Below are 12,444 nucleotides of genomic sequence, written 5' to 3'. Positions count from 1 at the left end.
AAGGAATGTTTTCAATAGTCATTCACTCACTCACTCACTCACTCACTCATTCATTCATTCATATCACCAACACTTATTGGGGATGCAAGAGGCTATAGCATCTTCTAAGGACCTTACAATATTTTTTAAAGCTTGTGATATAATAACATAATTCAAGATGTTTATAATACATTAGCATACCAAGTAAAATTTCTTGAAAGAAAAGACTCTGTTCATTTCATGTTTTTAGAAACATATTTGTTGAACCAATTATGTACCTACATGTAAACCCACTGCATTTCCAAGATAGGGAAACTGAGGCTCAGCATGCATGTGGCACAGCCAAGGAGAAAGAATGCAAATATTCAGAGGGCCTACAGGTGCCAGATACTTCACATACCTACATTAGCTCTTCTAACCTCCCAACAATTCTGTCATTTTCTCACAATTTTACAGATGAAGACACTGAGGTTCAGGGAAGTCTACTCATTTGCCCAAGGTCACCTTTCTAGCAAGTGGTGGAGTGAGGACTCAAACCCAGAATAACTTGCTGCCTCCCAGGCCGTCATTCTCTCTGCTACACTCAGCTACTTCTCTATGTATTTTGGAGATATCTATAGGGTCAAATTCAGGGTCCTACCAACAATGAGGGCCCAGAAATACTTACTACTTGATGAATCAAAACCTTAAGGTTTTCTGACTGTGTTTATCTATTAGGCTGAAATCTTTCATTTCTGTTCTATTAGCCTTTCCCTCTCCGAGGGCTTTCCCAGATGTCTCTCTCTCTGAGGGACACAAGAACATGTGGATTCCAGTTCTCACAACTCAGCTTCTCTTTCAATGGGCCAAGACTCCACATCTCTCTCCCTGTGGCTTTGCTCCAGTCATCGCTGACCTAGCAGAATCAAGAGCTGGAAGCTATTTTTGTTTACAGTTTCAAGACAGCAAGATTGTGTGTAAGTTGTATTTCTTTAATTTAATTTGCATTTAGCTGTGACAGAAAATGTGGATCCTGGCTAGGCACGGCACCTCACGCCTATAATCCCAGCACTTTGGGAAGCCAAGGCGGGTGGGTCACTTGAGGTCAGCAGTTCAAGACTAACCTGGCCAACATGGTGAAACCCCGTCTCTACTAAAAATACAAAAATCAGTGAGGCGTGGTGGCACGCGCCTGTAATCCCAGCTACTCTGGAGGCTGAGGCAGGAGAATCGCTTGAACCCGGGAGGCAGAGGTTGCAGTGAGCCAAGATAGAGCCATTGTCCTCCAGCCTGGGTGACAGAGTGAGACTCTGTCTCAAAAAAAAAAAAAAAGTAAATCCTAAGAGGAATCCCATAGGTTTAAAATCTACAAAAGCAATGAGACCTCTATAATGTTGGTAATGTGGAAGAAAGTAATTCCAACATTCAAGGCTAATCCTTAATATATTTTGGTTTACCTCTGGCTCCTGGTAGCTGTGTTTCTTGGCTATGCTATGATACTAATTCCATGTCATTTAAGCTAAGTTAGAAATCTTCGGTCCGGGGAAGAATTGAAGAGACGCTCACCTTAGCAGCCTGCGGCAGCTCTCCCCACAGCCAGAGCATTTCTGGATTCTTCTGCCCCGTCCTGTCCGTGGACTTGCTGACCAATTCTGAATCACTTTTAGGTGTTGAAGGTCGGGAACCGGAAGGACTTAAGAAAACACAAAGCGAAAATTAAGGTGGGAAAAGAAACTTTTGTAAATGTTTTGGGCCCAGCTCCATGGCTCAAATAGCCCGGAAAATGCACCCCCAGCTGTCGTTCGCCCTGAGCAGAGCCTCATGACAAATCCCTCCTCCGGCCACCAGGGGGCAGTGCAGCGCGTCCCGTGGAAGGCGCTCCCCGTGGGTCGCCCGCCCCACCCTGCCGCCTGCTGCACCGCGGAGAAAAGTATGTTTTACAAAAGAAAGAGATGGAAAGAGAAAGGGAAAAATAGTCTGTTCTCACCTCAAAAAGACCACCCTTCCCCACCCCACTCTGCACTCGCATCTCCTGCATTCTGCTTCCAAACCAAGTTCCTCTGCTGTCAGAGGGCTGCAAAAGGGTCTTGGTTGGCTCGGGTAGGCACTCATTAGAGTCTCTATTTTAAATATTTATAATCTGCACTGGCCTCGGAAACAGGGAATTATATCATATGCCAGTTTTACCAAAGATGCTGGATGCCACAAATAAACTGGATAACGTTGGGCAGGAGCCTCCAAGTTGAAATTTTCTAAGATCTTATGTTTTCCAGGAATATTACAAGGGACTCACCCACTGGCTAAGGCTCGCTGAGTAACCACCTCCATGTTTCCTGAATTTTTACTCTGAAGACCCAAATGAGGTCTTACTTCTGCCCAGCCAAAGTAACCATCCAAAAGTCACTAACTTATCCACAAGATCCTCACCGTATTCTAAACAACTTAGAGAAATATTATTTATAGCAGCAACTCTTGTAATTATTTATTGCCGCGTAATAACATGGTTAATTATTGCTTATTTTCCCACATCATTTCCTCTAGAGGAAGACCGCAGAGTTTTCAGACAAAGCAGGAAATAAAGTTTTGCAGTTTCCCTTGCCATCTTCTTTCCCAGACCTTATCTATTCTTCGGAGACTGATGCTCCTGGTCTCATTGATCTTTGAGTTACAGTTCAACTCCAATTGAATACAACTTTCCTGTCAATACAAGGTGAGTTCATGATGATCCATAACTTGTATCCAACAAACAGGGACCCTATGGGCTAAACTGATCCTGAATCTCTTTGCTCAAGCTGCATAGAGTAGCTAGACCAAGCACCCCCTCTCTCATCTCACACGGAGAGGCAGAGGGTGGTCCCTGCTCCCTTGGTGCCCCCGACTCCCAGCCCTTCTAATGACGTGCTGCCACGGGGTAGCCTGTGCGCTCTCTTTCTCCTGCCTGGGGAGAGGAGGCTCCTGACATCACACCAGGAGAGCTTCTGCAACGGGACACCCTGCTCCCGACAGACACACATTTCCGCCTTTTAGGGAGCAGTCCTACGAGAAGGCACGTGGGGTCCCCACACATCCATGTGGGAAAACCTCCCGGCCTTTCAACCTCCTTGCTCCTCCAGTTCTACAACTGGACTTCTCCAAAGAGACAACGCTTTTATGGCACTGAAGCATCTCCAGTCACATGTTCAGTATCATTGCAATGGGAAAAGCACAGGCTGTGGCCTCCAGCGAGGGGCCTTGGTACCTACAAGTTTGATCTGAATCCACTCTTTCTCCAGCATCATCGTGGAGGAAGTCCATCGAAACTAGCTTCTCACCCTCAATGGGGCTGTGCCCAAACCTCGAAGTATCTGTCTAAAAAGCTCTTGCCACTGTTTTACCATACAAAATAGAACATATTTGGCTGTAAGTTCTTCGGAGCAATAAATTATCTCACTGCCACTAAATGAAATAAAGTCCTTTAGACAAAGCTTGCTCTGCGCAGGGGTCGGCAAACATTTTCTGTAAAGAGCCCAGTGGCAGATATCGCGGGCTTTATGGGTTTTATGACGTCTGTCGCAACTACTCGCTGCCGTGGTGGTGTGAAAGCAGCCACAGCCAGTATGTAAACCAACTGCCTATGCCCGGGAAAGCTTGACGGAGGCAGATGGTGGACCAGATTTGACCCATGGGCCGTGGTTTACCAACCTCTGCTCTAGAAGAACAAAAATGTGGAACACAGTTCTCCAGCAGCGATTCCCAACTCCAGAGTTCCTAACATTCTGGTCCCTTCATAAAAGCCGCAAGCCACGAAACAAAGCCATAGAGAAACTCAGGCGTGCCAACTCATGCATAAGGAGCCCAGCCCTACACGAAAGTCTAAGCTGCAAGTCCCTCCCCGACAGCAAACAGGCCACCACCATAAATGCTGCCCGTTCAGGCCACAGCAGCCCTTCTTCAAAGGTCCTGTGCACAGATACAGATGCGCTTTCTGCCGACCGTCACTGAGGGAATTCACACGGACCGAAGAGGACCCAGGAACGGGGCCCACTGCCAAGTGGGATTTACCAGAAAGATGACTCCAAAGTGCTCTGTCATCAAATATTATTATTTTAAGATCAAGGGGTTGTTCAAAAAAGTAAGCTTACAAGGTCGATGACTGATGTTCATAAATAAGGTATTTATTAGCCTTATCAAAGTTTTCAGTATTTTTGCCAGTCCCAATAAGGCTAATTAGTTATAACTGTTTACGACTTTGTTTTCCTGATTTTAAACAGACTTTTCTTCTGCAAATGTAGCCTCTGAATGAAGTACATCCTGAGGTCTGGTTCTTTAATCAAAAAGAAAAAAAGGTTTTCCCATGTACAGATTAATCGTAGCTTCATTTGCTAAGGGCTTATAAAGTAAACCATGTAAGTCCATAAAATAGGTAGGTCAAAACTGAGGGAATGAAGGCGGAAATCTGAGATGACTGCATCGAATGAACACACCAACCTGTGATCCTCAGCCTGAGACCCAGCCCATTCTCCAAGATTCTGTTCTAGAAATGCTGTGGAAAGTGTCTGACTCCATTATTCAGATAGCCCAATAAACTGCTTAAATGGTTATAATAAATTCAAGTGGTATTTCAAAAATATCTTGTAAACTTATTTGTCAAACAACCCTACACAGAAAACAGAAGATCATATTCCCAAGCTGTATTTCATTATTCTCATTTTCAAAGCACTCCACAGAATTAGGTAAAATTATTTGCTTAACCATAATTTCCAGAGAGTCAAATTTAGGAATTTAAAAAAAAAAATCTGATCATCTACAAATGCTTATAATGAAAGGAAGAGAGTAATCTATAGACATATTGTTTCATAAGTAATTTGGTTAGTGAAATCGATTTGTAGGAGTTAGATCAAAATTTTCACTTCATATAATCTACAGGTATTTTCTTCATAAGTAATTTGGTTAATGGTAAAATACACTTATAATAAGAGTTAGATCAAATTTTTCATTACTGAATACATCCCAACGGGGAAAGTAACTCCTCTACCTTTCCGGAGGATGGAACAGGGAAGACTGTGGAGGGCAAGAACTAGACAGACCTCCCTCGGCCGCATCTGCAAGATGAGGGGCAGTCCTTTTGCAATCTACCAGGCTACTGGATACCACCACGTGATACACATTAAAAGAAAGACAAAATCAGAGGTCAATTACATCAAGTAAGATTATATAAAGTATATGATATAAAGATTATATATAAGATTATATAAAGTATTTGACTACTCTCAACAATGACATTTTTAAGAAAATAAAGCAACTCAGGCATCTGATAACGGCAGAGCACTGGATATTGAAATTGCTAAGAAACCAGGGTGAATTTTCTGAGACACAAAAACAGGAAACTGCCAAATGACCTATTTCACTTTCTGTTTCACCCACGTGTAGGAGTGATCGTCTCTGGTCACACTTTGGTGCTGAATCAAACTACAAAATCCAAAAATCTGATCGTGTGTGCTGTCAACTGTCTCTTTACAGAAAACACCTAATTCCAAGTGTGGAAATGTAACTATTTATCCTAATTTGTCATTCCATTTGGTGACGGGCCGATCTACATAACCTGACTCAGTCATCGTGCTGCATTCATGAGGCAAAACGTTACAGATGTTTGGAGCATTAAACATGCTCAGAGTTGCGTTTAAAGTGTTTCTTTTAAATCCTTAAAATTAACCTACAGTGCTTGAACAGAGTTTTCAATCCATTATTGGGTTCTAAATATTTTACGTTATTTTCCTCCTACACCACTATTTTTCCCTCCACTATTTTATCTCCACACACCTAGAGAAAGAATGAGAATCTAGAAAGGTCTTATATCTGCACTGTCCGTTATAATAAACCACCAGCTACAGGTGGCTCCTGAGCACTTGAAATGTGGCTGGTCCAAATTGGGATGTTCTGCACATGTCAAATACAGAATGGGAGTTTAAAGACTTGGTATGAAAACAGAAATATGATGTATCTCATTAATAATTCTTTAAAATTGATTGCTTGTTGAAATGATATTTTGGAAATATTGTGGTCAAATGAAATATAGCTTTAAAATTCATTTCATCTTTTTTTAACTTTTTAAAAATAGGGCTACTGGAAATCTTAAAATTACATGTGGAGCTAGTTATTATGTTTCTATTGAACAGGGCTAGGCTCTGACGCAGGCCGACCTCCACGCAGGGACTTTGTCACAGGCCTCAGCCTCAGCCTGCTGGACTAACCTGCGACATCAGTATTGGCCGGAAACCAGACATGGAACGTATCTATTTTCTCTCCAGCCTCCATGTCAGCACACACTGGCGACTGCTGCTTGCTAATGCACAAGGTTACCCTGATCAAACTGGAACTGGGGTAGCGTTTTGATAAGACTGGCTTTAGGCAGGAACCCAGAGTTTCTAAGAGCTCGCACACTTCTACTTCAGATTCCAGAAGTGAATCTAAAGCATGAGGTGTACGAATAATCCAAGGATGTCACTGGCATTTAGACCAGCGTTTCTCGGTCTCTTTTTCATTATCACCACACCCCTGAGCATACTGAGAAATTCATAGCCCAGCTCCACCCACCATGAGATTTGAATGCTATGGCCCCTTAGAGACCACACACCATTATAATGTCTACGATTTTGTTGCCACCCAAGAATGAATTTTCATCCCAGTGGGGGTTATATTATTTCCTGTGTGAGAACACAAGATTTAGAGCTACCCTCTTCCCCCAGTCCTTTGAAAACTAGCTGGGGGGCTCACTATTCCCACAGGCTTCACTGATGTAAACATCTCTGGGGTCATCAGGATGGCATTTGCACAGTGAGCAGCTCTAGTTCTCCAAGTTCTCCTCTAGGGCAACTTGTGAGTTCATTCAGGGAAATAAATATTCTTGAATTCGGCAGAATGGATTAAGTGTGGGGGAGGCATCATTCTAATAGCTCTGAACGACCTCAGCGGCTCCTGAAGCAATGCCTGTGTTTTTGAATTTTACTTAGGGCTAAGTATCAAGAAAGGCTCTGCCACTGTGTTTTCTCCTATTAACAATTAGCATGATGTAATTTACACGTTTTTCCTTTCAAGTTCACCTCCAGGGAGCTACAGCCATATCTGCAGACGGAGTCTGACCCCAGATATAAGTGTATGATCTGAACATGTTCTGTTTTTAATCCTCATCTGTACCTCCTGCTCTGCACTGTGGTTTTCCTGGTCCTAATGATTTTCACTTTTCATTTCTATTTCATTCTTTTCTTAGAATTGTTCCCCTGGGCCAGGGGAACAGCTTACCTGGGAGTGGGCGACCACTCTCTATCTGAATTAGGGTATGAGGCTGACTGAGGGTAAATCACGGCCGGGGAGAGGTTTTCCTGAGGAATATCATCTTGGAATGGAGACATATCATTAGGAAGAGTTCTGGAGGAAAAAAATAAGAAGACTAAAGTCAAAGAATTCTTAATGATAGATTCACAATCAAGTTCCAATTTTTTCTTGATTAGCTCTAAGTGCTTTGTAATTAACATGATCTCTTTAAACACGCAGACCTGTTCCAGGCAGTGGAAGGGGAAAAACTGATACCGGCATCCATAAATGTGTCTACGTGCTAATGCTCTGGCTGAATTCTAAATGTAAATGATTTTGTTTCGGCATTTGGACTCAGACACGCGTGTGGTGATCACGCTGCTGGCTCCTCCCATCATGCCACCTTCTGTTACCCTACACAGTCACGTTCCAAACGCCTGGGAAGTAGAGCGGCCCCAAACCGGCCGGAGGGTGGTATAAAACCCCTGCCAGGTCCAGGCAGAGCTGCCAAATAACTCAATGACCATACGCTGATCATGTTTCGTCTAGCAGAAGAAATACATGGCATCAACCAAACATGCCTTATGGTTACAGAATAACTGCAAACGACCTAGTTTCAGGTATAAGCACACTCACTACTAAATATAGTTCACAATTTCAGTCATGCAGAGGCCATTGTCTGCATGCTGATGTTACCTGGAACACCTACCACTACATTTTGGACTTCACCATCATGCAGAGAAGGCAATTATAAGAAGCCCAATGACCCTGGTTCTGAGCCTGTCACAGGTTAGAGGCTGTAGTTGGGAAAAGCAATATTCGTTGCCAGTTGACATTTATTTTTTACCGGAAAAAAAGATATATTCTATTCCGAATAATGATGCAGGAAGATACTCCTGATGTTCCTTATCCCTTCTTTATGTTAACAAAATTATCAAAAATTACACTGAATTACATAAAAATCTGAAACATCAAATATCCTTTCAAAATGAATTTTATCTTTTAAAACTGGCATTTTTCACCAAAACAGTAATACATACAAACAGAATTTCACTACACTGTTTTTTGGTTTTTTTTTTGGTTTTTTTTTTTGTTTTTTTTGAGGCGGAGTCTCGCTCTGTCGCCCAGGCTGGAGTGCAGTGGCCAGATCTCAGCTCACTGCAAGCTCTGCCTCCCGGGTTTACGCCATTCTCCTGCCTCAGCCTCCTGAGTAGCTGGGACTACAGGCGCTCGCCACCGCGCCCGGCTAGTTTTTTGTATTTTTTAGTAGAGACGGGGTTTCACTGGGTTAGCCAGGATGGTCTCGATCTCCTGACCTCGTGATCCACCTGTCTCGGCCTCCCAAAGTGCTGGGATTACAGGCTTGAGCCACCGCGCCCGGCCTTCACTACACTGTTAAAAGCAAAGAAAAAGGAAACAAAATTTCCATTAAACTTTGGACCTAAGTCAACATTAAAAAGGAAAAAGTTTGCTTATAGAGAAAACAGGATTTTCTTCATTCACTTTTAAGCCTGAAATCAGCGCTTGCCTATAAATCAGCCCAACTGTGCACGGTTGGTGCTCAAATAAGAATAAAGAGGTTCCAAGAAAATAGGTTTGGTCATGAACTATTAATTTGCTCAGTTCCTGTTTCTTGACTCCATCCCAGGCTGCAAAAGTGATCAGCCAAGGAGGTTTGGCATCACCAACTGTCTCTTGGCTACAGCACAGCAAATCTTTATACCACTCTAAGATTGAGTCCACATGATTCCAAAATTCAGCCTAAAATAGGGGTTCCCAACCCCTGGGGTCCGTGTCCCTGTCAGAACCTGGGCCACACAGCAGGAGGTGAGTGGCAGGCAAGCTGGCAAAGCTTCATCTGTGTTTACAGTCGCTCCCCATCCCTCACATTACCGCCTAAGCTCCTCCTCCTGCCAGATTAGTGGCAGCATTAGATTCTCATAGGAGCGGGAACCCTGTTGTGAACTGCACATGTGAGAGATCTGGGCTGTGCACTCCTTATGAGAATCTAATGCCTGATGATCTGTCACTCATCACCCCCAGATGGGACTGTCTAGTTGCAGGAAAACAAGCTCAGGGCTCCCACTGATTCTACACGATGGTGAGTTGTATGATTATTTCATTATATATTACAATGTAATAGTAATGGAAAAAAAGAGCACTACAAATGTAATATGCTTGAATGATCCTAATACCATCCACCCCCAGTCCATGGAAACATTGTCTTCCACAAAACTGGTCCCTAGTGCCAAAAAGGTTGGGGACCACTGGTCTAAAACACATAAAAGAATAAGGAATTATGGGGGGGAAGTTTATAAAAATAATCTTGAACGGGTAACTGTCTGATTCTGGTGCAGCCCCTCCACCCCGGACGGTTATTACCTGCTGCTCTCCAGCAGCTCCATGGCCTCATCCGAGCTCATCTCAATGGGGAACATGTCCTCCTCCTCAGACGTGTTCACGCTGTCATCTCTCTTCAGGCTGTCCAGCTGGGACTTTCTCCTCCTCTTTCTTCTCTTCTTTACTACAGAGCTGCTTGACGGCGTCTCGCTGGGAGCGATCACTTGGGCTGGCGTGCCGGCATCCAGGCCTCTTATCCTGTCCACAGAGCCTCTTTTCAGCTGACATTCCATTCTCGAAGCTCCTTCTGACAGGATGGGGGAGGTGGCCAGGTGCATGGGGATGACTTCCTGAGAAAAGAACACATTTTCTAAAAAAAGCCTCGTTAATTCGGGTGAAAGGAGCAGGGCCTTGCCAGAGGCCTCCAGGATTCATTTCAGAGGCCAAGTACCTCCTGGGGAGGGCCACAGCAGACAGCCCAGCTAGAGGCCACAGCCACGGTGACCAGGAGATGTGGCTGCCCAGTCTGGTAGACGATCAGAAAGCCAACAATGTGCTGAATGCCACTTTGTACTCAATCCTGCATTTATGTAATTTTAACAATGGGAGGTAATTCTCAGTGATCTCAAGCCTCCAAAATTCAACTTTGGCTGAAATATCCAGAGCACAGAGAAAAAAAATGAGCTTTGACTCACCATATTATGCTGAGAATTGGATGCACTCTTGCACTTCTATGTAGATGTGGGTGTGCGTGGGTGGGTGTGAGAGAGAGAAAGAGAGATAATGTGTATTGTGTATTTTTTATATGCACTGAGTTAAGATAATAATGATCTAAAAACCAGAAACACATAAAACAACCGACAGCCCCACCCAAGAACCTGCCTGCACCACAGCCCAGGGAGGGCCCTGAACATCGAGGAAGCAGATACTGATCCTCTCTTTAAAGACAAAAGGAAAAAGCACAACCTGTCCATTTAGTAGTTGTTTGTCAAGATTCAGCAGTTTTTATAAAACCCTGGTAATCATTTTATTAATGAATGCCTCGTTTTGTATGAGAAATTTGTTGACAATAAGAATATACAGAAAACAGAGGGAATAAATAAAAATGTGCTGCTGATCATTCAAGTAGGTTTGGAGAGCATCAGACACGCTGAAATATAACATCTACACCTGAGACATACAGCTGTGAGAGGTCATCTCACCTGGCGGCTGGACTAGACCAACTAGAGAAGCAGCACAAATTCTCAGGTCAAGAGCAGAGAAGGGCCCTTGCTGTCTGCGGGCCGGAATGGAATGGGCAGCCAGGCAGACCCCCGCAGGCACATGCAGCACCAAGCAGTGCTGAAGGACATAGGCTCCCCCAGCTTCCAGCAGCATCCCGGGGGTCCTAAGAGGCATCTGTATGTTGCTGAACATACTCTGGCCTCCAAGGCCCCACCCCCCCCACCACAGGCACCCTGTCAGACCAGCAAGACCAGCAAGCAGGCCCCATACAGGTCCCGCTGCATGCTGGCCCAAAATGCTTCCTCAGCTCCGGCGGCCAAGAATCTATCTAAAGCCAGGTACAAATAGAAATTAAAAACGCAGGTGTCCACATGCAGTGGAAAGAGTTTCTGTCAAAGGCCATTAGGAACCAATTAGTATTTTCGGAGTCTTCCCATCTAAGAGAGGTGAAGAGCAGGTGGGCAGGGATCCCCAGAATCAACAGGGTTACTCTAGAACATGGAAGGGGAGATGCTGGGTCCTCCCCAGGCACCACCCTTCTGGGTGGGCAGGACGGAGGCAGTGCCTGGGACTGTTTTGTCCCGAAGCTGCAGTTACGGACACTTGCTTTAAAACCTGGAGCTATAAAAAGCCATTCCTTTTTAATCATGGCTGCCTTTCTGGAAAGGAACTAGTTCAAGTCGATTTCATTCAGGAACCCCTATATTAGACCCCTTTAAGGTGCCTCATCTGTGAACAAAAGAGTTAAAGACGTGGTTTGTCTTAGTAGAAAACATAACCATAAATCATGACCTTGGATTTGGCAAAGGACTCTTACATGTATATGACACCAAAATCATGCACAACAAAAGAAAAAACAGCACACATTAAAAAGGTAAACACAAACTTTAAAAAGAAAGAAATTAGACTTCACTAAAACTAAAGACTTTCATGTTGCAAAGGACACCATCAAGAAAGTGAAAAGAGAACCCACGCAATGGAAGAAAATATTTACAAATCATATACCCGATAAGGGACTTGTACCTAGAATATATAATGAAGGCATACATGGCAGTAGTAAAAAAGAAAAACAACACACACACACACACAAACTAGCAAAGGATCTGAATAGACATTTCTCCAAAGATTCAGAAATGGCCAATAAGCACATAAAAAGATGTCAGACACCACTAGTTATTAGGAAAATGCAAATCATAACCATAAAGAGATACCACTTCACATCCACTAGAATGATTAGAATCACAAAATCAGAAAAGTATTGGCAAAGATGTAGACACATCAGAACTCTTTGTGTGCTGTTGGTGGGAATATAAAATGGAACAGCTGCTTTGTAACACAGTCTGGCAGTTCCTCAGAGGTTAAATGTAAAGTTACCACATGGCCCAGCAATGCCATTCCTAGGTATATAACCAAGAAAAATCAAATGCATGTGTCCACACAAAAACTTGTATACAAATGTCCACAGCTGCATTGTTTACAATGGCTAAAAGGTGGAAACAATCCAAGTTGTCTGTAATGATGAATGGAACAGATGAATGGACATGGTCTATGGATACAATGGAATACTATTCAGCCATAAAAAGGAATAAAATATTGATACATACTAAAACCTGGATGAACTTGAAACATTAA

The 12,444-nt window shown here is 43.5% G+C and overlaps 1 protein-coding gene across 12 annotated transcripts in view; it reads right to left on the bottom strand.

The window, feature by feature from the left end:
- Positions 1-12,444, bottom strand: part of LPIN1 (lipin 1) — a 142,584-nt gene that overhangs the window by 46,283 nt on the left and 83,857 nt on the right. For 8 of the 12 annotated variants that reach the window (XM_021924585.2, XM_003908290.4, XM_021924586.2 and 5 more), the window contains 4 exons: positions 9,631-9,938; positions 7,237-7,362; positions 4,973-5,080; positions 1,525-1,651 (listed from right to left, as the gene is read on the bottom strand). In XM_021924585.2, coding sequence (XP_021780277.1) covers positions 1,525-1,651; positions 4,973-5,080; positions 7,237-7,362; positions 9,631-9,938 — 669 coding nt within the window. The remainder of the gene's footprint in view (positions 1-1,524; positions 1,652-4,972; positions 5,081-7,236; positions 7,363-9,630; positions 9,939-12,444) is intronic. The other 4 variants (XM_009183706.4, XM_009183712.4, XM_031654937.1 and 1 more) reach the window with 2 other exon arrangements.

This window comes from Papio anubis, chromosome 14, assembly GCF_008728515.1.
Source record: "Papio anubis isolate 15944 chromosome 14, Panubis1.0, whole genome shotgun sequence".
NCBI classification, from domain to species: domain Eukaryota; kingdom Metazoa; phylum Chordata; class Mammalia; order Primates; family Cercopithecidae; genus Papio; species Papio anubis.
Note: the sequence above shows the minus strand (reverse complement) of the source record. Positions and strands in the feature narration are given on the sequence as shown.